This window comes from Alosa alosa, chromosome 2 (genome assembly GCF_017589495.1).
Source record: "Alosa alosa isolate M-15738 ecotype Scorff River chromosome 2, AALO_Geno_1.1, whole genome shotgun sequence".
Classification (NCBI taxonomy): Eukaryota; Metazoa; Chordata; class Actinopteri; order Clupeiformes; family Clupeidae; genus Alosa; species Alosa alosa.
Window position 1 is genome coordinate 15,676,435 of NC_063190.1, and position 26,982 is coordinate 15,703,416.

The 26,982-nt window shown below is 40.6% G+C and overlaps 4 protein-coding genes across 16 annotated transcripts in view; 3 read left to right on the forward strand and 1 right to left on the reverse strand.

Moving 5' to 3' along the window:
- Window positions 1-480: 480 nt before the first annotated feature.
- ripply1 (ripply transcriptional repressor 1) lies at window positions 481-2,749 on the forward strand. Of its 2 annotated transcripts, none has more exons than XM_048238174.1 (4): window positions 481-706; window positions 898-979; window positions 1,668-1,741; window positions 2,119-2,749. In XM_048238174.1, exons 1-4 carry the CDS (start codon window positions 618-620, stop codon window positions 2,345-2,347), a joined length of 474 nt encoding a protein of 157 aa, XP_048094131.1. In that variant the 5' UTR covers window positions 481-617; the 3' UTR covers window positions 2,348-2,749. The 2 variants fall into 2 exon arrangements, with proteins under 2 accessions (XP_048094131.1, XP_048094132.1); XM_048238175.1 differs by having other exon boundaries at window positions 901-979.
- A 1,135-nt stretch (window positions 2,750-3,884) lies between these two features.
- Window positions 3,885-10,046, forward strand: LOC125291424 (transmembrane gamma-carboxyglutamic acid protein 3). Its single transcript, XM_048238172.1, has 4 exons — window positions 3,885-4,000; window positions 5,454-5,496; window positions 6,431-6,591; window positions 7,347-10,046. The coding sequence occupies exons 2-4, from the start codon at window positions 5,487-5,489 to the stop codon at window positions 7,956-7,958; spliced, it is 783 nt and encodes a 260-aa protein (XP_048094129.1). The 5' UTR covers window positions 3,885-4,000; window positions 5,454-5,486; the 3' UTR covers window positions 7,959-10,046.
- Window positions 10,047-12,802: 2,756 nt separating this feature from the next.
- On the forward strand, window positions 12,803-22,015 carry LOC125283821 (mitochondrial fission factor homolog A). Of its 6 annotated transcripts, none has more exons than XM_048227256.1 (9): window positions 12,803-12,915; window positions 13,677-13,760; window positions 14,245-14,401; window positions 15,864-15,997; window positions 16,305-16,399; window positions 18,459-18,665; window positions 19,766-19,834; window positions 20,566-20,641; window positions 21,077-22,015. In XM_048227256.1, the coding sequence occupies exons 2-9, from the start codon at window positions 13,701-13,703 to the stop codon at window positions 21,206-21,208; spliced, it is 930 nt and encodes a 309-aa protein (XP_048083213.1). In that variant the 5' UTR covers window positions 12,803-12,915; window positions 13,677-13,700; the 3' UTR covers window positions 21,209-22,015. The 6 variants fall into 6 exon arrangements, with proteins under 6 accessions (XP_048083213.1, XP_048083231.1, XP_048083241.1 ...); XM_048227274.1 differs by having other exon boundaries at window positions 18,462-18,665; XM_048227284.1 differs by having other exon boundaries at window positions 15,876-15,997.
- Window positions 22,016-22,853: 838 nt separating this feature from the next.
- amot (angiomotin) overlaps window positions 22,854-26,982 on the reverse strand; it is a 38,713-nt gene continuing 34,584 nt past the window's right edge. For all 7 annotated transcript variants that reach the window (XM_048270927.1, XM_048270919.1, XM_048270894.1 and 4 more), the window contains one exon: window positions 22,854-26,612. In XM_048270927.1, coding sequence (XP_048126884.1) covers window positions 26,500-26,612 — 113 coding nt within the window. In that variant the 3' untranslated portion in view covers window positions 22,854-26,499. The remainder of the gene's footprint in view (window positions 26,613-26,982) is intronic.

Below are 26,982 nucleotides of genomic sequence, written 5' to 3' on the forward strand. Positions count from 1 at the left end.
TACTTAGTGATAGCCTAATGAGGCACATTGGAATAAACGGTTCCAAATGACCAACCATATGTTGCCCAAATCAATTTAAATAGACTATGTTGCTTTAACCTCCCCAATTTCCACCAAATAATACATGTGACTAGAATGCTATGCTTCTTATCTATTTCATTTCAGTATTGTAAAACAGCCTACTAACTTACCCAATTATAGGTTTATATGGCCCTCTCTTTATTTGCCCCCTGTTGTCTTTCGCGCAGATGGTGCGTAACTTTTCCCCTCCGTGTTTTTACAAAAACCTCACGGTACCAGATTTCTCACCGTCACGCAGCGCTTCTGTGTTTATACAACTGGGTAAGTCCTCACACCAAATTGCTTATGGTCACCCGAGTGGGTCACGCAGTCACAGCAACCCCCTCGTTCTATCGTTTGGCAGTGCCCCCTCCCCACCCCCTCCTGCGGCTAGGTGCCTTTATAAACCTCGGGCTGTTTGCTCGGCTAGTCACTCGATCGAAAGCAAAGGATAGCAAGCACTCTGCTGGCCAACCGGACCGAAGACAACATCCTGCGGGGAAACTGATCGACTTAATTGCGAATATAGTTGAAGATTAGCACGAGCATCATCAAACATGCAATCCGCTTGTCTCGTAGCTCAGCAGACGCCCTTCGCCGCCTCACCTCGACTGGTCTCAAACGGGAACTGTTCAGTACACGCCAGGTAAGACACGTCTTCCTGAGTTAGCTACGATACATTTAAATGCATTGTCCTGCTTCTACTGTCTTGTTAATATTTCTGCAACATTCATAATCTTCAGTCGGATTTTGAAATGCCGCTGAAAATAATAGACCGTGTAAGCCTCATATAACTTTCATTTACAGCCTTCTGACACAAACCATTTTCTTTTTCAGCAGTAAATCTGCCCTGTGGAGACCATGGCTCGTGACTCGCGACAATGCGCAAACTAGATGCCAGAGAAGCCAGCTTGCTTGTGTAAGTATCTATTTCTCTGAGATATAGCAAATACATGTTGCTGTCATGGTCAGATAGACATATTAGATATCCAGTCTCACTCCACCAGAACAAATAAAATGAACAGGACTAGCAGCAGGGCTGCAGTAGAGGAGACAGACGAGCATGCTGTGAGCATTAGCCTCTGTGTTGGCTCAGAAGGTGTGACGGTTAAGCTGTTTTCTTGACACTGAGCCACTTACTGGAGAGAGAGAGAGAGAGAGAGTGGGGCAAGCAACAGCCATATGGCACTACTTGTCTTGTCTCTCATACTGAGGAGCCAGTTAGGTGGTGCAAGAAGAGAGGGGGGTCGACAAAAATGGAGGTGAGAGGGAGGGAGGTGTGCCTCTCCATAATGCAAACTGCCCATGCTACCAGCCAAAACAGACACCTCTGCCTCTTCCGCCTCCTCCAGCCCAGCTAGTTTCCCACAGGATAGCGCCACCCTAACACCTCCTAAGCTGCCACACTGGAGCCAGTGCTCTAGCTGGCATCCTGTAGTAGGTGCCACCACGTCCAGGGGCACCATCCGGCTATCATCCACCACTTGGCAGGAAGTTGTCATAACTGCCTTTTGGGTAGACACCGAGAGTGTCAGAGTGAATCTTGTTTTATTTAATTGCAGAGGACTAATGTTTGTCCCTCTCTCTTTCTCTCTATCCTCTTGCAGCCTTACTCCAGACCTCCTGTGCCAGGCGCCACCACAACCTCCAGCAAACTACAGCCCTTTCAACACCCTGTCAGGTTAGTAGTGTCTGGGAGGACATTCTCATTCCCCTTCTACGATGGTGTACTGTGTGTTTGTGGCCTCATAGTGTAAATGCCACGTGAACTTACTTTAATCGGACCAGGCAATGTGTTAGTTGTTCTAAAACCCACAATCACACCTTGGGTGGTGGTAATTCGATAAAACACCCAAGGCGCTTGTGTGTGTGTGTGTAAAATGCCACACATATGTAGTAACTGCACCTAAGAGTTTTAATTTCCGCCCGCCCTAATTTTATGTACGTGTGGGTGAAGAAAGTGCAGACACATTTTTTTTTTTTAATCAGTGATGGTAGTGTGTTGTGGGATGTCGGAGACCGTGTTTTTAACTTTTTTGCCTCTCTTTACCCTCACAGGCTTTTCTGGCCCAAATCTAAGTCATATGACTACCTGTACAGCGATGGAGACGCCTTGCTCAGAAACTTCCCTGTCCAAGCGACGATCAGTTTCTATGAGGAATCGGACAGTGATACTGATGAGGAAGATGAGGACAATGAGGAAGAAGAACAGCTGATGGAGGCAGAGCAGAAAGGCCAGTCTCAGGAATATGTCCAGCCTCACCCTTGCTTTAGTGGCTTAAATTAAATCCATGGACACACTGAAGATGCCCCAGAGGGGGGAGAACTCTGGTTTCTCTGCCGTAAGTGAACAGGACTGACCACCAGTCAGATGTGGACAGCCTCTAGTTGGCAATCAGAAGCAGGGCTTCAGGAGCTGACGGCGGAGCTCACTCCAGCCAGCATCAGTGCTCTCGCTGCTTTCAGCTTGGGCTGAGAAACTAAAATGCTCTCACTCTTTTGATGTGTGTGTTCTTAGAAGTTCCTTTTGGGGACAGAATCATTGGTGAACAAATGGATCTCACATTGGGACGAGGCTGTTTGCCATCCATCTCAGGACCTAACTCTTGTTACTATTTTTAAATTATAGTGTACATATCCACATAAATATATTTATCTTTATATTGACTATTTTTCTACTTTTCCCATGTTATGCCAAACACAAATAAAATTGAAAAATTGACAGTTTTGTTTGTTTTTTAGCCTCTTTGTTTTGTTTGCAGTCTAATTGGGGTGGGGTGCAGTAGTTTTAAAAAGGGAGGGGGGGGCAGTAGCATAAAAACACCTCCTTTTAAAAGCCTCATTCCTTTAATCCTTTGATGTGAGGGGACCAATGGGACTGGCAGAGAAGTGGGGCCTGTGCTGTGTCTTCACGCTTCGCGCAAAGATGGTCTGATAGTCGGAAACGCCAGGGGAGGAATGTCAGGGAGGGTAAATCCCCTTCAGTGAGAGGTCAGCACTCAACCTCTTTTGGGGTTAGCTTTACTAAATAGGGAATTAGGTACTTTCCCACATTTTCAAAATAAATAAAGCTATAGAAATAAATGAAGTTATCTTTCATACCTTTTCTCACACTTTGTAGATGATAGACTTAAAGATTGTGAGCAAATGCATGGAGCATAGTTTTCACTGAAAAATCTTTTTCCAACTGTAGGCTACAATAGTAGATTGCCCTTAATATAAATGCACACATGCCAACCTAGCCTTACAGCAGGCCTAATTTGTGTAAGATATACAGTTTTTGTTGTTTGTTGTTTGCTATTCATATCTGGAGGAGTCTGGTAAGATTAAATAGTAATAGTCTAGGCTAATTGATAATTTTGACTGTGTGTGCTATTTAATTATGGATCATTATTCCTACAATACTCCACCCCACTTGTCTGATAAAAGCCCACTTCAAGACACTATCCAATCTACATTATACTGACCTAATATAAAAAAAAAAAAAACGCCAATGACACCAGGCAAAGGGTGATCCAGGGAATTGTAGTTTATATGAGTAAGGTGTGGCATGAGCAGAAATTTGGCTGGTTTTATTTTTGACTTTTGCAACATCTTGAGCAAAATGACTGTACGTGGTTTAGTATACGGACACTCGTATTCACGCAGTTATATTTGAATCAACATTAAGAGATTAGTTGCCCCAATTTTGAAAAAAAAAAAAAAAAAAGACCAGTGGCATGGTTTAATCCAGACTCCAATACCCACAGTGCACTTCGCCATCAGGGGGCTGTGTTACAGACTCAACAAAGCAATAAGAGTCCTTTCATTGGACAATTATAGATATTTCACTACCCTTATTGGATAGTCTATACCTCTGTCTCAATTTGTGTGACTCATGTGGCTCTTCTGGGACTGGAAATAGGGACAGAATGCGAAGGCATCTGCGATAGCCTGACAGGTAGTGTATGTTTTTGATAAATACAGTTGAACTTCGTGTTCATTTGGAAGCCTTTAAGTCCAATACAGTGATAAGTGGCGAGAACTGAATGATTCTGAGCTCAAAGGCTAGAGATAAGTGCCCGCTTTTACAGCAATCAGAAATGGCTAGGCTTTCAAGCTGATTAATATTTTATTTGCTTGTATGTTAGAAATCTGGCTGCAAGAAAAGCAAAAAAGATGATAATATTTTAAGAACAGTTCAGGGGAAAGTGAACATGGGTTATGATGGTTACCTACTGTATGTTTTAAACAAAAGCCTTTTTCTCAATTAAACCTTCCAATTAATTAGGGTAGCGTGCCTTGCCATGCTGGCATAGCCCACTAACCTGTAGGAAACAAATTTGAGATCATTTTTACAACTTAGGCCCAGTCCTAGCCTAGTCTTTTAGTTGGACATTTGTTCGTGGTCTGTTTTCTTCGATAGGATGCGCCTGTCTGTCTGTGTTTTATTAGGCTAGTAGGTTACAGGAGCATTGAATAGAACGTAGCGCTCCGAAACTGAATTGAGAAAATAGGCTGAAAAAAATAAACAAATTAGGCTACAGCCTGTTTGCCAGCCCGTAGTTTCACTGTGATTGTTTTGTTACAATATGGTAGGCTATTCCTCTTGCATCCACTTCAGTGGTTATTTTATGATGACATGCTCTCCGACTCTCACCGCCGCCTCATCTCTCGAGCGCTTCCCTGATCAAATCATAACTATTATTTCTAAGGCTAGGTATTCTACGTGGTCTGAAACGCGTGAGTAGAGATATTTTTTGAAGTTGGATATTGATTCATAAATTGTTACACACTAGTTTAATCAAAACACTGAGATGATTTGACTATTTCAATATGATATTATTTGCCAGCAGGCCTACTTTAACTTCCAGGTCGTGTCATTAGAGCGTTTAAGTGAGAGCTCGGAGAATTGGATGGTTTCGGAGAATTTTTAGTATTAGCCTACTGTCCACCGATATAAGATATAAGCTATAAGATATTAGCTACCTCTATTAAGCATTCCAGTCTCGGATACAACCGAATGGCTGAATGTCACGGTGCAACTGCTAAACTGGTATAGATAATGTAGCTAATGTCTATTACTCCAATATTTAATGGGGGCAACATAGCCTAGGCCTATGATTATATTGAATAAACGCGCGTCTCTCTGGGCTAATATATCAGTTTCCATGGGAACACCTCCCATCTCTTAAAATAGGATTTATATGAATAGGGTAGGCTATATTAGTTCCTAATTTATTGGGATACAAATTGGATTAAACTGAGTAGCCTTTAGTGTAGTCGGCTAGGACTCCATATTCAGTATTGTTATAGACATTTTGTTGGTTGTTATTTTATTCCTTTGTCAAATATTGTACACACCTGTTTGACAGATAATGTGTTATAGCCTAATTATATGTTTTGGTTTTCAGGTCAGCATATGCCAGTCAGAGGAGCTGAGCAGCATGGCAGCTGGTAAGTGATCTGCAGTTAAAGGTAGCCTACACAAGGTTAGAATAGCATGAGGAGAAATTCACTGCTTTGATAAAAAGTAAATTGGACTAAATGGACTGTAGATTTAAATTTTAAGTGTTTTTTTTAAAAAAAATCTTATTCCTTATCTTATGATACTTCTTATCGCTTAAGTGTAAAAAGGGTTAGCAATTAGATTGTAATGTAAGCAAACATATAATTAGCTTTTTCTATTTTTAAAAGATAAAAGCTTGGTGCAGGCTCATGTAGCAACAATACAAGGTAGAAAAAGTGTGGTCTGCACACTGCAACTGCTCCAAAATATAAACTTTATTAATTTAAAAGCAACGTTTCGATCCCCTTGGATCTTCGTCAGGCATCGCAACAATACAAGGTCAAACGCATTGTCTCCCTGACAATATCTGACTTCATTAATATGGGTGGTGGTGACCGAGAATGTGTGTCAATGCATTCAGGGTCATGTCATGTGGTCTCAGCTGATGATTTAGTGAGGTGTTTCTGTAAATAGCCTGAGCATTTATGTGGTCAGAGCAGGGTCATTATTAATGAGAGGGAGATGGCTTGAATTCTGTGGAATGAAAATGAATACTGGGGATAAATGGTATATGATGTTACTTTTTACATAGGAGTCACCTAAAGGCTGCTTGAGGATAGACACGTAGACACAAGTACATTGTACACATTTTGGTAACAAAAAGACTTACAACAATGCCTAAATTCAGGGGATATGATACATATACTGTGTAAAGATATACTGTATCATTAGTCTTAGTTGCATTCCTGAGTTGAGGCAAGAAAAATGCATACAATCACACACATAAAATCATACATGCAGCCTTTGAGTCATTAAGCAATATTTCAGAAGTTTCTATGCATCCAGAAACAGATGTGTAATTTTGCTACTTTTCTGGTGTAGCATTCTTGGACGGGAAAGATGCACACTCACTCCTTAAGCGCTTCCCGCGGGCCAATGGCTTCCTGGAGGAATTCCGCCAGGGCAATATTGAGCGAGAGTGTGTGGAAGAGAGCTGCAGCTTTGAGGAGGCCAATGAGGTGTTCGAGAACAAGGAACGCACGGTAATCCAAAATCTTTTTAATCCCCAGCAATTTCCATCTCCATTTTACCTTTTCCCACAGATGTGTCCTGCATGTCTTCCAGCTATGATCAGTACATGTTTAAATACCCTCTCACTCTTTTGCGCTCTCTGTATCTATTCATCTGTCTATCTATAATTGTAAAGACAGATCATTTTAAATATCAGACTGCATTATTCTGTAATTAAATAATATTAAATAAAATTAGTCTGCATTGTGAAATATTAAATAAAAAAAAATCCCCAATGTAATTAATTAATTTAAATAAATGAACACACCTGCCCTACACCACTTAGACTAGGCTACAGTAAAGTTCTAAAGAGAATCTTTGCAAATATGTGTGAATTGTGAAAAGTGATATAGTGAGGTGTGAAGTGACAGATATAACAAGGAACTTAAAAATGGAATTCTGATAACTGCTGAGAAAACACTAATAGAAAATAATGGGAGAATCATTGAGGAAACATTCTGAATTTCATTATATCTCAGCATGTTATAAGCCTACAGTATGTGTGCACTGGACTCCTTCTTGTTCACATGCTTCTCTCACTCTGAGTCAATTTGAATACTAATTGGTCCCGATGGAATTATGAATTTCTTTTAAAAAATCAATTGAGAAAGGAATGAGAAAATGTCTAAGTGTCATTCAATTGTTTTGGATGAAGTTTAGGATGAAGCTGTATTATACCAAGAGCTGACCTTTTGCCTTTCTCTCTCTCTCTCTCTGGCTGGTCTAGATGGAGTTCTGGAAGATGCGCAGTGCCGGCAGTAATGCCGAGTCCCGCTCCGACAGTAAGGATGTGGTGTTTATGGTGGTGCCCCTCCTGGTCATGACGCTGCTGGCACTCATCGGGCTCTTCCTCCTGTGGCGCTGCCAGCTGCAGAAGACCATGCGCCGCCGGTGGCCGGCCTACCCGCAGAACCGCTACCTGGCCAGCCGCAACTCACGCAGCCTGCCTCGCATCCTGGTGCACCGGGACACGCCGCCGCCGACGTCCTCCTCCCAGGCTGACCAGTCCCACCACCATCACCACCACCACCACCCTGCGGCCGCGTCTGCCCCCGTCCTCCCTGAGCCCCCTCCCTGCCGACCCACGGTGATCATCAGCGGGGTGGAGAGAAGCGGTGGTGGAGGGAGGGGCAGCGTGTCCGAGGTCCCGCACCCGCCAAACGGCCGCGCCCTCTACGTGCAGGATTCCTCCACATCGGTGGCGTCGCGACTATCCGGGGCCACGCCACCGCCATCTTACGAGGAGGTGACGGGCCACGCCGAGACCAGCAGCGACGAGACCACCGCTCCTTACAGTGACCCGCCGCCCAAGTATGACGAGATCATCAAGGACAAGTGAACTTGTGATGCCAGGACAGTAGACAGTGGCAGGGAGAGGGGGAAGAGACCTTTTTCAATTTTGTCAAAATGCACCCTTTCTCTTTCCAACTCCGAGGGGTGTTTTTGTAATGCCTGTTGCTGCCAGAGCATGCCATTTGTGTGAGTGTTTGGCTTTGCATCTGACTTTCCTTTCCTCTTGTCATTGATTGCCCTGGGGGAGTGTGTTTTGCGGGTAGCTGCCTAAGTGTTTGGCTGTGTTTCATATGGCAATTCTATGAAGATTTGGATGATGCTGAAAAGAAAACGCAACCTCTCTATGACAACAGAAGCGCAGGCTCAGGTCTTCACCCCTCTTCCTGTTGTGCCATGTCCTCTGTCCCACCACTCACAAAGAGCACTCTCTCTCTCTTTTTCTCTCTCACTCTTCTCTCTCTCTCTCTCTCTCTTACCTTGTAACGCCTCAACTTTGGCCTTAACATTTGAAGAAGGGACAAATATCATTATGGAGGGGGGAAGGGGATGGAAAACACTTCCTCTACATCTACAGTTTATAACATTTCTGACATTTAACACAAAGGCAATCAAGTAGGGTGAGATTAATCTGAAGGTTCCTGAGGTCATGTGGTGAAATGTACTTCAGAGCTACTTATGGAAACATAAGTTCCACAGAGTCTAAAGAGGAAAAACAAAGTTAATTATGAATAAGTTGCTTATGATCCACATTTCATGTGCCAGAATGGGGATTTATATAATTCCTTGTAAGATAAATTTACGGTAAAGTTTACGTCACAGAGAAGCATTCTAAAAAAATGTCATGTGTTTAATATTTACTTATTGGAGTGCCAAAAAACACTATAGCGTATGACTTTATATATTTATCTGTATCCTGAGAATTAAAACTGCCCTGTATTCACTGCCAACACACACACACACACACACACACACACACAGTGTACACATGTACAGAGACGCACACTTGTAAACACTTGTGTATCTTATAAAGTGCATGATCAGTGTATCAGCCAGGAATCCTACTGAGACCAAAACATCCACATACACACATGCATGTGCACACACACACACACACACACACACACACACTCATTCAAAGAATGGAGTCTACATTCCGGTTTTAATCCCCCAACACAACCTTTGACTGTTTACTCTTTGTATGACAAAAGACAACTAAGTAAGATTGTACAGAGCATTCAGCACTAGCTTATTTAACCATGTGCTGTACTGTTTCATTTATTTTCTGTGCTGCTTACATAATTGTGGTCTGTTTTATCTTGACTTAGTGACTGTCGATAATGCTAGGACTGTGATTCATCAGCCAAGCAGCCCAGCATACAAGAACAGATGCCCTATGCTCAGGTTTTATCCAATGTTAAACAGCACAAACCTAGTGAGTTTAACACACTGCCAGAACTGAGAAGACCTCAGAGCTTTACAGCAGGACAGAACATGAGTGATTGAGAAACGCCATTGACAAGTCAAGGAAGACTGGACACATGGTCTTTTAAGTGACCATGCGCTTACTTTCAATGTCTGGTGGGCCTGGTGAGAGTGCTACCGTGCAAATAGTTTTAGTTGTGAATTGACTTGACTGACTTAAGTATTCATTGTGCCCCAAGCACTGGAAAAGTGTTTCTTGTCTTAACCAACATGAGTGCTAGTAGGATGATTATATACTAAATGCAGTCAAAGCACTATTATATACTGTGTTGAAGAGAATGTGGTTGCGTGTGTGTGTGTCTGTCTGTGTGTGTGTGGCGTGTCGGCGTCCTTGCACATGCTCTTGTGGGTGTGTGTTCAGTGAGTTTTTACCTGGAGGTGTGTCCGTGTGTTACAATGTACGTTTTCTGTAGGAAAAAATCTAAACATTAATGATAGGAAGGAAATCACTGTCATCCTCATATGAACATCATTCATTTCATGTGTACAAGCTGCCAAAACCATCTTACACCTCTATGCCAAATTGCATGTCATTTTTTATATTGATCTATTTATTTATTTATTTAGTAATGAACATCTCTGCTGTATTTTTGCTTTTATGGACTTTCTATGTTTTCTGAGTCGTAAATGACTTAAATGAGTTGGCCATCAATATTGATCTGTTTGAATTTTTGATTAATTGTTGAATAATTGATGTTTTGTATATATAAAAAATAGATACATATATATATATATTGCTATTGTAATTGGTGCATCTGCAATATAGGGTCAGTTTGAGTCTGTACCATGTTTTTGAATTCACCACAATGATTTAAATCATAATGTGTCAGTGGGTGAGTTAACAAATTGGAGTTAAACTATTATATACTTGTGTATTTACCATATGTACACATATATTGTCTATTTAATATTTTTGGCAAATCCAGTTATGGTTTTCATTCAGAGTTGATTAATGCATGAATGTATTTTTGTTTTGGACTTTTGAGTTAAAGTCAGTTAAAGGTGCCATGTGTAAGAATCGAGGTAAAAATATCCAAAAAAATTAGCTACACGCATCAAAAGAATGAGAAGAAATAAGAGTGATGATGTCATTAAAAAAAGACAAGGTATAGTGCTGCAGAGACATCAACCTGAATTAGCATGCTAAATTACTAGCCACAGCCCGACAGATGTATACTCTTTGGTTCAAGTACGTCCACAAACCGTGCGAGTTATTCGTGTATTGCAGTTTGGCTGACGGTTATGTTGCCCGCATACCGCCTCCCATGGCCGAAACTGGTATTATGACACCTGTCGGGCTGTGGTTAGTAATTTAGCATGCTAATTCAGGTTGATATCTCTGCAGCACTACCTTGTCATTTTTTTAATGACATCATCACCCTTATTTCTTCTCATTCTTTTGATGCGTATAGCTTATTTTTTTTGGATATTTTTACCTGAATTCTTACACATGGCACCTTTAAAGTGTGCATCTGAACAAATTGACAACTAATTGTTCTTATGCAATTTCTATTTGTTTTGGTTAGTGGTACCTGAGTTTTGTGAATTTAATGAAAAGAATCATAGAATAATTCAAATATCGGGCTTTCTGTGCAACAATCAGCTACTGCTGGAGCTGGAGGTAGCTTTTCCCAAAGAAGAGAACTCTTAAGCTAGTTACAACCTAGTGCCATGCAAGAGCTTTCTTTCTTTGTTTGTTTCTTTCTTTAAAAACAAAAAACAAAACAAAAAGACAAACACTTATGTTCTGTAGCTGCCTTAGAGGTTGATGTATTCCATCATCTCTTTCTTTTTCTCTTTCTCAGAAATTCAGAATGCTAAAAAGTATAGCTTATGAGTTATAACTTGACCGATCTTAGACATTAATCAAGGCATCCTAGGTACGGCTGAGAGCATTCACATAGTGACATGTTCTCTTGCCCTCCACTGTGGGTTTCCCTTGTTTGAAATATAAAGAGAAATTATAAAATATACATTGCCTTCACTTACACCACACTTGTAGCCTGGGTGAACCCAGACATACCTGTTAGCCTGTTAGGATCCCATTGATGCCTGTTTCCGAATTTCCCATTTTACAACATCCAGGGCCTAACGAGCAGTGAAATTAAACTTTAATTGGTGCATTATACTCTTACCAAATCATTTCAGACGTGCAGCAAACACATCTTTCTGGTAAACAAAGGTTTTAAATGCAGTTGTTTACTCAATTCCAAAGAAAATATGCATCAATATCTGTTGTCATCAGTGCAGATATGTTAAAAGGTTTGTCTGGGTTCACCCAGGCTACCACACTTGTCCATAGGCCATCAGAACTCTAATGTAGTTTCACTCCGTTGAGTGTGTTTTCACAATCTCCTATTTTAGGGGAGCCTAGCCTAATGAAATACATTTCACATATGGCAGTCATTAGTAGCAGCCTATAGATGGAGGCCTATAAAGTCTAAATGGGATGAAAAGGTGTAAAATAATATTTGACTATCACTGATATGACTTTCTGACTGCATATCAAATGCGGTGAAATTTACTGGCTTACCAGGCATTCTACCATACCCTGATGTTCCTCTCAAGCTCAGTTTCATTCCTGTCAGAATAGTGCTCTTCAGCTTTTAGTTATTATAATTAATATGTTGTAACCATGGTGACCAATTTGAAGTGCTGTTAATGTTGGTTATGGTCTCTGATCTATAAAGAACACTGGATAGTGTGTTCTTTATAGATCAGTGGTTATGGTTGGTCACAGTGTCATTTTTTGTCTCCATCCCATCCTGCCACCTGTTTGTCACCATTTTGTCTATCTAAGTGCCAAATCTTGTCTTTGAAAGCACTGATTCCTTTTGTGAATATGTTAAATGAAGGATTTTATCTGCTCTAGCTTTGTGTGATTTTGCATTAATGACATAAACAGCCTCTTGAAACATATCGACATGAAACATTTAGGCTACATTTTGGAATGTTGCCTACATCTAACCCTGGGTGTAGCCTAATGAAAGTGATAATTGTCAAGAAATCTCTGGTAGCCTAGGCCTAGCCCACAAATATGAAATTGGCAACTTGCTGAGGAAGAAAGCCAATGAGGAAAACTATAAACATACATTAGCTGATCTGGTGGACAATTTAAACTGCTTCTTCGAAAAGCTTGTGAATTGTGGTCTATTATTATGATTGATGTGTATTGCTGTTATTAATTATGTATTTATTTATTTGCTACACGTTTTGCTCGCTTACTTATTTAGTTTGTTTGTTATTATTGTAGATATTAAACCATGAGTAGGCTAGTCTATGTAGGCCCTATCATTCAGTTGTGCTACTTTGTATGCTTGCTTTGGCTACTGTAGGCCTACATCACATTGAAGGGTAAACAATGGGTAAACACAATGCTAATGTCATTGGCCATAGCACGCAAAGGGCGTATTATGTCACGCAGCCTACGTTAACGACGTTAAGTTTCCGAAATAGGAGTCAGACTGCTATGACAAAGTTTCGGGGGCGTCTTGAATGTTGATACGTTCCTAGAAGTAAAGGTGTGTGATTCTATCATAGTTCATGTGAAAAAGCCTGGGTATGGTTATTTGCGGTCGCGTGCTTATTTGCATTTACAGAAGTCGAATGCACTTGACCGGTCAGCGTCGTCCTCTTCTTCGGAAGTTTGTTACGTTAGCTAACTAGCCAGAGAAGCAGCTAGTAGATTAGCCAGCAAGCAAACATTAGGTTGCTATGCATTTATAGGTCTGTCAGTGACATTACGCTTAATTTAGGCTAAAACACATATTTTACTTTATGCACTTTGTAAAGTTAAATTGCTGTTTTGTACGACGTATACTCGTGGCTTAGAATACAACCCTTGTTAACTAACAGTCATAGTTCAGAATGTCAACGTCAACTTTCCAGACATGCACATGTAAACCTTGTTGTCAGCATAGATATAGATATGGTTGTCAGCAGTGGCTTTGAGTTAAGACCGTTTTGCCTTTGCTAACATATAGCCTAGATGTAGCTGATTTATTGGTGGCCTGGCACGTTCACCCTGTCAACCGGATTCATCCTTAATCTTGTTCCCAGGTAGCCAGCCTACACCTATGCTATGCTGTGTGCGTGCGTGTTCAGCTAATCTATGATCCGAACTGACAAAGTAGCCCCACTTGGGCAGTCCGGTTTTCAGTTAAGCCTCTCTTCGACACATTTATCAACGGAATCTGTTCTCAGATTTGGGGGCATACTATGTTGTGGATGTTTTGAAAAAGAAAGCAAAAGAAAACACTAATTTATTTGTCACGGGTTGCAGTTGTTGCCTAAGCTTGCCTTTATAATGGCCGCGCAGATGTTTGACTACGCACCAGGGCGGACCTCCAGCCAACATCCATCCGAGGTGAGTGAGAATGTCTACAGTTTTATGAGACGTTTGAGATGTAAGCCTCCCAACAACACGAGAACGACGTCCTTAGGTTGTGACCCGTGACGTGACGTTCCCTCTTCAAATTATGTGTCGCATAACCTTTGCTTGTCCTCAAAAAAATACTTGAGAAGAAATGTAGAGTTCACGGGGGATACTGTTAGTGGAAAAAGTTATTAGTCCATTAGACTTTTTGTGGTGAACCTAAATTTGAACTAAATTTGTCTGTGAAACTGCTGTAATCCTTTCTGGACTATTTTTTAACTGTGCATATAGTGACTAACCAGTGCATAACTGATCTGAAAGTGCTTGAGGCTCACCGAATCTTGAGAAGAACTGAAGATCTTCAATGAAGATTGATTGTTTGGTGTAAAGCGGTGTCCTTGTATATAAGCTAGATTTGACTCTTCAGATGGTCTTTAAGCATCCAACTTTCATATCATCCTGTATTTCACCACAGGCCAATTGGTCCACTTACTCTGAGGGCATCAATCAACGGATGCGGGTACCTGAGCGAATCAGAGTGGCTCCTGGCACATTGGCAGAGGAAGAGCAGAAACCTGAGGATGTTCATCCTGCCTACACCATGCACATACCAGACAAGCTTGCATTAACAGGTAAGGGTGTGGGCTTCACACGGTGGTTTAGTGGTCCATGAAGGTTCCACAAGCACTTCAGTGGATTATTACATTACATTACATTTGGCTGACGCATTTTTAACCAAAGCGACTGACAACCTGGTAAACAGTTTAAGTTTTAGAGCAATTCTCTGAACAATTTTAGGACAATTTAAAAGAGATTATGGTAGAGATTATGTATTGTGATGTTCAATAGAACACCTTGGACTGGTCTGTTCGGTAAATCGATGCACCACCAGTGTTGGGGAAGTTACTTCTTTTAAAAAAGTAGTGTTTGCTCGTTACTCGTTCTCAAAAAAGTAACCCTTTACTTTACTTAGTTAGCCTCTATGGAAAGTAATTTTTTACTTTACTCGTTACTTTTACATTACTTTTATGTTGCTCGACTGGGCAGAACCCAATATCTGTTCCTAAATGTGTAGGCCTACATAAAGTTCTACTATGGAGGACATAACAGGTATTTCTTTTGTGCTCTTTATTATCAAAAATGCCACAAACCGAGCACTTGGCAAGAAAACACTGGGCTTATAGGCTTCAACACCACCACTAAAGCCCTATGAAACAATATCAAATAACATAGCCTCGATACATCTTGGGCACAAAATATATGAGGGCTTATTTTATAGCCTTATACTGTTTCATTTAACAGGCGCTCCTCCGAAATTTGGTGCAAAGCTAGTGCAAATAGTATCAATAGGCTGGCAGTTGAGTTAACGGCAGTAGACAAAATCAGGACACAGTGTAGGCTACAACTAACACTCACATTCCTCCCCTTAGTTTCAACGAGTTCGAAGTAATGTGAATACCTCCAGCTCTCAGAAGTTAGCGTTGGCTGCGTCTCGCTTGCTGTGATTGCTCTTCATTGCCACCAGCCTCTGTCACGTACCGTGTGGAGCTATGATTGCACTTCATGCTACCAGCCTCTGTCACGTACTGTAGGCTGCCATGTGGAGCTCATGCCTATTGCGCAAGCGCAGCAGCTTAGAAAGCAGCGTCACTGTCAAATCTGTCCCTGGGAAAAGTGACGTTGCGTCGATATGAAAAAGGAACTATGTTACGTTACCAAATCTTCAGTAGTAGTGTGTTACACTACTTTTTACTCGAAAAAGTAGTTACGTTACTGTAACTCGTTACTTTGTAACGCGTTACACACAAGACTGTGCACCACATCTATCAAATATCAGATTTTTATTTTTCAAAATCCTTCTTTCTTTTTAATCTTTTTTTTTTTTCAAATTAATTTTGTATGTTATTCTGAATTAATCATTTGGTTTATGTCAAATCATTAATTATCATACCTAAATAGGATCTTTGGCCTGTCAGTAATAACACAAACTGTAATGAAGAACACTCATTTTGTCAGTCTATATTTAGTCCATTTGCAATGCACTAAACTATGTGATGGTCATGCAGTGGCTAGTGTGTGACTATAAGCTCACAGCTGTTTGTCTAGCAGATGTCCCAGACCTTAGTGCTCGGCCGATGTTCTCCAAGCACAGTTCAGGCCATGCCAGCTCTGTGTGGGACCTGGGAGCCTTCAGTGTGGATGCGGCCCACCTACAACATTCTGCACAGGTGTGTGTCATATAGTACCGACATTTCCATGATTTTTGCCAGTGCCAGTGTATGTTTGTTCATTCTCTCTTTTTGTTGTATTCACCTGCAAAACATGCCTCTCTCCTTTATTCACCCCCTTGGCAGTTTTACTCTTAAAATTGCACTGATGGATTGGAAAAATCAAATCATTGTACAGATTATTATAATGTAATCATTTACATATTGATAATAAATTACATGCATTAGACATGGGCAGACTGGCACTTGTATTTATTGTGGTCACACACAGTTTCGGCAAGTGACTTAGTGTCTGGCCTTTGAACAGAGCCCCATTCGGAGGTCTTACAGCGATCAAGCCTTTGGCCGCAGCCCCCCAGTCACCCCCACGCGCACTAAAGAGGCCCTACAATCTCCACCCTCGTGAGTATGCTCTCATTGTACCATGATTGCTCTTAATAAATACATAGTGCTTTCTGAATGACACTGTTAGGAGCTTTGTTACAAGATTGCATTGGCAGATAAATATTTTAACAATTTGACCAATACTTTTCAGAAGGGCATTAAGCTGCTCTGTGATGGGTTAGTTGGTTGGCTATGTGTTGTAGTGCTACTTTTGTATCATTATCACTAGCAAATAATACATGTGCAACCTTGATGTGACACTGCTGTTGATGGTGTTTATTCCTCTAAAACATTCTCCTATCAGAAAGTTAAAGATAACTTCAAGGTAGGGCTGGGCGATAAAACGATAGCGATATGTATCGCAATAGACATGTAATCGATATCAATAAAAAATGTGTTCGATAGAACATTCCATAATTAAAAGCAACACACACCTCCCGCCTTACGTTGTCCATAAATAAATAGGCTAAATATATCTTGCATTGTAGCTAGTATGTGCAACTCTACCAGGGTAGACGATAGAAGTAGGCCTACCTCAACACAGACTTTCAATGAGTCCTTGCCCCGTGTGCGCTCTCTCTCTCTCTCTCTCTCTCTCTCTCTCTCTCTCTCTCTCTCTAGGTGCATCCCTCCTCAGCATGCGCATGTAATCCAAACATTCACAATCGTGCAAGACGACTGAATTGCTATTAAATCCGGTTAGCATCATTAGCACGCTGCACAAATTTGTTTAAAACTGTTGCATTCAAATTGACTGCTAAATTCTAATCAACTCAATCCCGATGCAAATGGGAAAGTATTTTCCAAGACTCAAACGGGCCTGTCCCAAGGAGAAAAAGTATTCATTTGAAACTTAAACACACGTGGGGAAACTGAATAGTCTAACCAGTAGATAAAATTGAACTTTTTTTCCCCTTCTGGTCCTTATCTGAAATAGATTTTTAAAAAATCAATAATTATTAGGGCTGTCAAAAATAACTGATTGATTTCGATTGATTAATTTCAGAAAAAATAACTGATTAAAAAAATTAGTGCAGATTAATCGATTCCGTATGACCTTTGACCCTGAGCCGTTCTAGTCAGCAAAAATTAGACTGTAAAATGAAGGAGAGAGAAGAAAACGTGCTGCCGGAATCATTGATTGGAACATTTACTTTTAAAAAACGGCCTGATGGTGTTGATAAAAAAAAAAAAAAGTGTTGAAAATAAAGTCCTCTGTGATGTCTGCAGCAAGGAATTTGCATATCACTGGAGTTCATCAACTCTATAGTCGCACTTCAATGCAAAGAAATAAGTGTTGACATTGAGGGGAGTGTTAATTTATTTTAATTGTGTCCCCTAGGTTATATCTGTGGCCTGAAATGCCTTGTATGTGAAAAAAAACTTCTTCCCGAAGCACTTTTGAATTTATTTCCTCAGCATATTAGGTCATATCAGATTATTATGGCAATTATTTGAACAATGAAAATAATAATAAAAGAGTCTTTGAATTTGAATGTCACTAATGCTGATTATTCAATGATTCATTTGAATTTAAATATTTAAAATACTTTCACAGCAAAAATTATATATGCGATTAATTTAGATTAATCAATCACAGAGTATGTAATTAATTAGATTAATTTTTTAATCGATTGACAGCCCTAAGAATTATCGATATCGACCGATATGAAATACTTATATCGTGATACAGTTTTCAGCCATATCGCCCAGCCCTACTTCAAGGCACCACAAACTCTTTTTTTAGTTAAGGCAGACATGATGGAGGGCTTGTTGCACCTTTGTGTGATACTGTCAGAAGCTGTGTGTGTGTATGCAGCACACAGCACTTGGTGAAGCCCACATACACATGAATTTACTGTCATTGTTGCAGTCATTGTTGGTGAGGAAGATCAAGTAGCTGTCAGTCTGAACTCACAGTAGCCGTAGTGCTGTGAGATAACATAGCTACTCTGCTGTCTTATTCTCTCAACTCACCACCACTCCGACCTCTATCCCTCCCTCCCTCCCTCTTTACCTCTTTCCACCAAACCCGACTCCTGACACCACCCCACCCACCACCACCGTGTTGCTGTAGTAGCCGCTGTTCCGGAAGAGCCTTGGCTCCTAGCCAGCGAGGCAGTGCCACTGTCGACCCCCCCGCAGCCACCCCCCAGGCCCTGGCGCTGGGCTCTCTCCCGCCCAACCTGCTGTCTCCCCAGGGCGTGCTCCAGGCGGCCAAGGAACTGGGACAGCAGGCCTCCCAGCGTCTCCTGCAGACTGTCGCCCAAAAATACTCCTCCAGGTGACGCAACTAACCCCTGGCTTGCTTGCCACCCCCACCTCCACCTGCACCAGTCCACCAGCTTACTAGCCCTCCCATAAATGCTCACCACGACACACGCATCCCCATCAGATCACAATCTCCTGCCTTCTCATCCCATCCCATCCCTGTTATTGGCTACAATCCTTTAGTGAAGGGCAGCTTCCAACCCTGTCTTCTATGTAGGCTTGTATTGCTGTGGTCGTGCTGTACCAGGAGTGGCTTTACTAACCCTTAAGTTTTCCCTGACAGTTCAGTCTGGTAAACTATTTATAATAACATTCAGACAGGCTCACTTCAGTATTGCTGTCATTTATTTTCCAACCCCTCTCCCCCAAAAACATCCATTCATTTGGGCTTTAAAAACAATAGTATTAGCAGGCAACTCTGTGTTTGTGACCAGTGCATGTACTTTCACCATAATGCAGGTGAAGGGTTGTCCCGGCATGCTTTAGTATTTCTGAATGTTGGCCATCCTCTTGTTGGATTCAGAGGCAGAGCTCCATGTCAGATCACTCATTTGTTTACCAATCTGTGGCCTTTACATAAGATATGTGAAAGGTTATCTTGCCTTGTGCAGGCTATGCCTTATTGTCTTTGCCTGGCTCTCTACTGATCACTCTTGCTACATTACCATTGGTGCAATAAAATAGGAATAATTCATAAAAACCCACTCACGAATTTTGTCATTTGGTATTACTGAATTACCTCACTGCCTTTGCTGGCCAGCAGAGGGTGTTGTACTCTTACTTTTTTGCTTACTTTACCAGGTTTCCTTGTACTTTCATCAGTAGTCTTATGCTATTGACTCAAACCACCAGGCAGTATGGTTTAAGCAAAAGTGGACTGGTAACACAGATAGCCCCAACATCTTTGCTATCCTTGATGTGACACTGAATATGCACAGGGTGTCTGTACATGTGTGGATGGATGTAGTTAGTGTTGTGTGTGTTCTGGTTTCCAAAACCTCTGGAAAGCTACTTACAGTGAAAAACATATGTTTTGAAAGTGCTGCAGTGTCTTGATGGTTTAACCCTAATTAGAGTCTAACTTCAGCTTTATTTTCCTTTCTGCTTCTGAAGGTTTGGCATCCCAGAGAACCACTCACGCAGCTCAGCTGAGGTGCAGCCATACACAGAAACCAGGAAAAGGTGGATCTCTCTCTTGTATATATGTTAAAAAAGATAAAAACGATTATTTTTTGATTCCATGTTTCTACCACATTGTCTTACAACCTTTTGGCATGTGGCAGTGCAATTTTCAGTCAGAACAAACATATTGGTCAAGAGAAAATCAACATTACATTAATATTTGCCAGGGGTATGAACAATTTTGTTCGCCTATATGTGTGTGTGTACTGTATATATATACAATACAACGTATTACTTGCTGACTTTCTCTTTCAATGAAGCGAATGAAATCATGGAATGATATGAATGACTTGAATCAGAAGCACAATACTTGTTGCAATTGGCAGCAGATATAATTTTTTTGCCGCAGTTATTATACATAATTATGGGCCTTCCAAATGTTGGGAATGTCCGTTTATGTGACTGGAACTTTTCGCAGTATTCTGAAGAGCTGTATAATACATCATTTATAATGGGTTTGTTTGGGTTATGTATATCACTATGGGAGCCCTCATCAGAATGGATTCAACAGTCATCTACTTTTTCCCATCTGTATGTATTTTAAATATGTATTAGTAATAGGAGCACATACATCAACCTATGTTTTCGAATGAAAGCTACGTTTAACAAATTAAGTATGTTAAACATATTAAAGCTAATGGACAGAATCATTACCTGGAAGGTAAACCTACTTAATTTCTCTTGACTTTTGTGTGTGTGTGTGTGTGTGTGTGTGCGCGCGCGCTCTGAAGTGCCCTTCAGGAGCCTTGGTTGAGCCCAGAAGAGGAGTCTGGAGCAGCAGTGGAGTTCATTGTGCTTCGGCGACAGGTGAGAACAACATTCTAGACTGTCCTGCTGACCAGATGAGACCCAAGCATTTCTGTTCTTAGGGACACATTTGTGGCCTTTGTCATGGCCTGAATTTGCCATTTGTCATCCCTGGTTGACAGTATACATAGGCACTCAACAAAGTGTCAAAGTTTAGTATGCTGATGTTGCACAGTATTACATGAACTAGTTGAGCCCAATATGCCTCAGTCTTACCGACGGAGCCTCTTGCATACAGTATATGCAGTATATCTCATAGCCACCCCTGCTCCAAGCACACCTGCTTTAAGTCAGTGGTATTATCATAATTATGCCCCTTGTCCAATCACACATAAATAAATAGTTTGACCAGGCTGTTGAATAATATTAGTCAAGTCAGGTATAGGACTGAGATCCACTTGTCAAACTCATCCTTGTTATTTCATCCATTTGCAGCTCCTGAAGATGAGTCGTCGTCTTGCTGCACTCGAGCGTCAGAACGTGGAGCACAAGCAGGCTGAGATGCTGCTCTTCTCTCTGATGGTGTCGGCCGTCCTGCTCAACGGCTGGCTGTGGATGCGCAGATAGCTTCTCAGTCAGTCTTCCCACCTGTGCTTGGATTCCATTGCCCGCCCTTGGGCCTCCATCGATTACCACTCTCGGTCGCAACCCTGTGTGGGTAGCCCTTCAAACACCGATGCCCACCACACTAGGGCTAGCTATGCTAACACCACTGAGGACTCAAAGTAGCAACGGATAGCTAGAAAACACCAATTGCCCACAAGCACCGGTGTGAGTTGTTTGTAAGCAGGGTAAGTGTTGTGAAGGCCGTGGTGAAGGTTTGGGGTGTCATTTTGAGTGTGTTGATTTGCGAGGTCATGTATTTATAAAGTCAGGAAAAATGAGGCTTGAAAAGCTTGAGGTGTTACGGGCTTAGAAAAGTTTATTGTTTATGATGGAAGATTATAGAAAATATTGTATTTGTATTTACTCACTTGACAGATGTATCTAGAGTTGTATACTATTAAGCACAGCATTTTACAGGTAGACATAATCTGTTTTTGCTGCATCTCAATTATCCCTCCAGGACTGGTCAAGGACAGAGACCAGAATATGCAATATAAATATTTCTGTACACACTACACTTCCTGGAGTTCTGTTCATTTGTCAAGGAAGATGTGACCATACAGTGTTTTTGGATTGTTTGAGTTTTACAAAGTGTTTCTGTTACAGAGCTATTCAGCGGTCAGCAGGTATGTAGTGGAGACTAAACGCAACTCAATTCTTGAATTTAACTTGCAATTCAATTGAGGTAGCAATCCTGCTAGGAACCATTTACTGTAATACTGCTGGTATTGTTATAAACATTGGACAATAACCTCCACCATCATCAAACATGTTCTGAATGCCTTTTTTAAAAATCCGATACTGCATTGCGCAGTCCACCTCACCGAGATCACAGAATTCATAGTTTACCCACCTCTTATTTTACCACTACATCCCTGACAGTCAGCCAAACCTGTGTATGTATGTATGATGAAAGGAAAGTTTGTGCTCCTTAAGCCCTACTGAAGTCACTTGCAATATTCTCTCCTGCTCTTATCAGTTCAGAGCAGAGGTCAAACAGTAGTCTGGATGCAGCAAAAACAATGAACTTACACCACACAAGGCGTAATATGTTGTAAGTAATTTAATTTATATATCAGGTCCGCTATGGGGAAATGTGAAATTTCACTTCTATATTAAGCTGTTGATGCTGTGCACTTATCATCAAGGATGCAAATAATGATTATTCCATGGAATAATTATAGACCATGACAAAACTTTACTCTGGCCTACAGAGTGTTTCTTGTCTAAAATGATATTTAGACCAAAGATAATACTTTGGTTTTCTCTCAATGTGAAATGTGGATTCCATTAAATCAGTTTTACAGCAGATGCAGTTACCCATGTGTTGGATTTTTGCTATATGCCAACATTTTTCAGTCCTGACAATTCAGCTACTGTACTGTAGTATACAATACATTTCAATGAACTGGACTATTAATACTACAAGTAACCAAGAGAAACAACAAGTCTGTCAGTATATTACAGAGCCTCTAAGGAACATGGTCAAAAGAAAAAACATGTTTAAGTCACTAAGCTTTTTTCAAGAACTCATAGTGCACACCAGATACTTTCTTATGTCATGTGCACATGAACCCCAGTCATTCAACACAAACAAAACAAAAGGTTAGGAAAGGCATTTTCTTTTTAATATCAAGTGGTTTTAACAAAAATATGTGAATAACAATAGAAATTTTAACAAAAAGGAATTCTTGTAGATTTTACTCCATACAAATTTAAATTAAGAGTTAACTCATTATTTTTTGGAACATTGCAGAAGTAATAACAAAATAACAGTAAAAGTCAAAACCACAAAATGAAACCAGCATGAGATGATTTGTGTCAATTGAATTCTGATTAAAGGAGAATACAAGCTATTTTTTTTTTTTTAAAGAATGATTGTATGGTAAAAACATTCTCAAGCAGCTTCTCTAAAACATACCTTTTGAGACAAAACAAACCAGAAACACTATGGTAGGGGATGTTGGCACAGAATGAACTGGAAATTCAAAGAGACACGCAGCTTTGTTAACCACATACAGTAGACACCGTCCATTTAGGCCCAGATTAATCTGGTGACAATTTCCTAAAACCATCGGTCATGAGACAGACAAAAATGTCATTGTAGATGTGATATTCTGTCAAAGAATGACAATAATTAGTGCCAGTGATGCAAAAGGATAATCTACAATGGTCAGAGATTGCAATGACAGCTATGTAAATACATCACAGGAGATATGCAAACATGACACGTGACCAATAATAGTACATGACAATGGCATGTCATTGGAAACAATGATAACATATTATGGTTTGTCTGCTGTGACACTTTAAGGTCAGTTTTATAGCTGTTACCAAGTATGTAGTCGGACAACTTGTTGGGCTCCCATTAGCCAGAAGAGGAAGCAACAAGGATAGTAACAATGGAAGAGAACAAGGGAGTGATAACTAGGTTCCAACTTCACCTAATCATATGTCCATTTGTTAGGTATTGTAGTAAACATGAGTCAGCTGCCTAATCAATTAATTAATTAATCAATCAGATGCCAGAAACACAAACCTCTAGAAAATGTCCTCTATCTACTGTCCACACAGGCATGGTTAGTGAATGTGTCCAACCTGGGTGGACTGTGACTGCCTCCATTTTCTATGTTCCACATTGTAGCCAATTGTTTGATTTCAACAAGACAGTTAGAGACCAGCAAACTAGACCAAATTTAAAATGTTAACACATTTTCATGACACAACAATGTTTGAAATTAAACTATTGAAAGGCACCTAGTACAATACGTTTGTGTGCTGACTGGGGACTGCTATAGATGAAAATATGAAACCGATAGCTCATTTAGTGCCTATTGCTGCCAGCCAAAAGACATTTCACCTCACAGATAGACAAGATGGAACAAAGTCTTCTCTGAAACTGTTTATGGGGGACAAATGAAGACAAAAATAGCAGTTTCTTTTTTTTACATAAGAGTAAAGCAAAACCACCAAGAAAGGCAAGCCAGACCATCAAGATGGGCAAAAACACTTTCTGGCATTGAATGAAAGAATTGGATAAATATTTGAACCACAGCTTCACTGGTCTAGAAATGCAGCTCACCATCAGATATGTGATGTTGGATCCAAAGGAAAAACACCAGCATCTGTGATTATTGTGGATAATTGAAATGTCAGTATTGCTTGATTTCTTTCTTGAAATGTTTCCCCAGTACATAGACAATGATAAACTACCCTTAACTGCAGTCATCTTCAGGTAACTGATAAATATATGATTGCAGTCTGTCTATTCAGCATGTGAATTTAGAGCCCTCTTGTCTGGTCTATTGTCTAGAGTGAGCAAAGTAGGCTGTGCTGAAAATAACAAACATTCAAGTAGCACAATAGAAAGGCACAGAAGCAGTCTTCTTTCAGGCACTGAGAATATGGCATATGCCACAGACACGACATATCCCACAGTGTTTCTGCTAATGATTTGATCTTTTAACCACTGGTCAGAAAACAATTCCAGACTTCCAGATAAGTCATTCAGGACAAAAGTGTAACCCTGGTTTCTCCAAATGTTTGTAACGCAACATTAACGTAACGTTTGTAGTCACAGAAACTACATGAATACTGTCATAGACCTCTGTGGTCCTTCTACTCCCACTGTTATATGTTGATTCCTACAACTCTACACTCGCTGGATACCTCTTTGGTCATTAATTTCTTTTTGTTTGTAAGAAGACAAAAATCTACAGCATTCATCTCAGCCATCTACTATTGTTCTTTAATGATTTAATACTCATCATTGTGTTTTTGATACATGACACTCTTGAAATACATTTCACTAAATGAGCTGATAAAGATGGGACAATGGCCTGAGTGGCATTTCACAATCTCCTTAAGATCTCCTTTTTGTCCTATTGGGAAATCATCTGATTCACTGCCTCTCAATTTTCCTGGGCAATCAGCTTGATGTCTGATGACGACTGTTCGGACATTATAATAATTATGATTAATCCCTTGCAACTTAGCTGCGTCTGGTTGTACACTGAAAGCATTCTGAGACTAGGTCCATTCAATGAAAATGCACAGCGCACACTGGCACACACACACCCAAACAATATACACATATGTACATAAACTCTCTCTCTCACACTCACACACACACACACACCACTCTGAAATGAAATCCTTTGATAATTCTGAATGAGTAAAACGCAGTACGTCTTACCTCCCCAATATTTTACCACAGCCCACAAACACACACACACACACACACACACACAGGGCAAACATCAGGATTCAGGAACCCCAAACCAGTGGGCTTTTTTACAAGGCACTATCACACCACTCACATTCTGCCAATAACCTTCCCCACAGAAACTCCCTCCCAGTATACTGTGGTCCTTTACTGACAATGCCTTATGGGGCATAAAACCCTTATGGTTTTTTTTTTTTATCTACCTGCTACAAGAAACATTCAGTTCAACCATCGCACTAACACCACATCTATGGACAACTATGTACATAGTTACACGTCATTTCTGAAGGAAGGTGTCCAAATAAAACGGTTGGATTATAGTTCTGTTCAAACTGGTGACCTTGATTGTAAAGAGTTTCAAAGGCTTAACTAGAAAAGGGACTTGCAGTCAGAACACAGCTGTGTTTTGTGAAAACCCATTTACCTTTAGGGATCCGTTTGTTTCAGTTGTGCATATTTCATTGTTATGGGCAGCTCATTAACAGACACAAAGAAATAAAAAAGCAAATGTTCTACTACCTACAATATTTGGGTCTGCTACCCCAAGTGCCATATGTAACATCACTAAATATCATTCTAAACATAAATATACTGAGTAAAGAAAAAAACAGAATGTGTACAGGGTAGATAGTGCAATACATGCAAATGGTAGAGGAGCAAATTGGAGAAAAAAAATGAAATGAATGATAACTAAAGACATTTGGTCCAAGGGTTTGGGATTGAAGGAAGACAAAATTCTTCCAATAAAAGAGGACTGATTGTTCTTTTAACACCAAGCGCGGCAAGTTCCTTCCTAACTCCATGAGGTATTTTTCACTGAAAAACACCTTTTTAAAAGCACATGACAAATAGTGCATTTACACACACCCTCACATAGAATCAACGCAGTCTGAGGAAAAGAGGGGGAAAAGAGGAATCCTTCACATACATTGAAAGTATGTATCAAGCATGGCATAGAAAAATGTGTAGATGTGTGTGTGTGTGTGTGTGTGTGTGTGTGTCTGTGTGTGTGTGAAAGCACTGTGGTTTAGATTAGAATCTCCACCATGTCATTGTCCACATCGGATTGGCTGAGAGGTTGAGGAAGTGACTGCATTGGGGCTCTCCTCTCAAGCGTGCTGCAGTGATACGCAGGGACATCTGAAACACACACACACAGGCATGATCTATTGGATTGCCATTTTTCTGTAAAGCAAGAATGCAGACACACAAATACAATTGACTCAATTTGTTTGTTACATACAACCTGATCTTTAAATGGACCAGCAGTGTTTATGGTCAGACCAGACTTGGATTACCCGTGCGGTTGAATATATGTGCACAAACATGATTATGCAATATCATGTGCACAAACCTGTGTGTTCCTATATATGTCACAGTAGATCCTTATGTTTGAATCCAAGATACAGACGGCTCCAATGTAACACTGCTGTCTGAGGAACATTGTCCAATTTGCATAAATATTTTATGAATATGCTTAGGCGAGTCTGTGTGTGTGAGGGGTTGGTAC

What these genes read in the sequence shown, in the direction of transcription:
- LOC125283821 (XM_048227256.1), top strand. Translation starts at nt 13,701, where the DNA reads ATGGCCGCGCAGATGTTTGACTACGCACCAGGGCGGACCTCCAGCCAA. An exon ending in AGACAAGCTTGCATTAACAG is followed by an intron (nt 14,402 to 15,863) that starts GTAAGGGTGTGG and finishes ATAAGCTCACAG; the next exon opens with CTGTTTGTCTAGCAGATGTC. An exon ending in TCATTGTGCTTCGGCGACAG is followed by an intron (nt 20,642 to 21,076) that starts GTGAGAACAACA and finishes ATCCATTTGCAG; the next exon opens with CTCCTGAAGATGAGTCGTCG.
- LOC125291424 (XM_048238172.1), top strand. An exon ending in TCGAGAACAAGGAACGCACG is followed by an intron (nt 6,592 to 7,346) that starts GTAATCCAAAAT and finishes TGGCTGGTCTAG; the next exon opens with ATGGAGTTCTGGAAGATGCG.
- ripply1 (XM_048238174.1), top strand. Translation starts at nt 618, where the DNA reads ATGCAATCCGCTTGTCTCGTAGCTCAGCAGACGCCCTTCGCCGCCTCA. An exon ending in AACTGTTCAGTACACGCCAG is followed by an intron (nt 707 to 897) that starts GTAAGACACGTC and finishes TTTCTTTTTCAG; the next exon opens with CAGTAAATCTGCCCTGTGGA. An exon ending in AGAGAAGCCAGCTTGCTTGT is followed by an intron (nt 980 to 1,667) that starts GTAAGTATCTAT and finishes ATCCTCTTGCAG; the next exon opens with CCTTACTCCAGACCTCCTGT.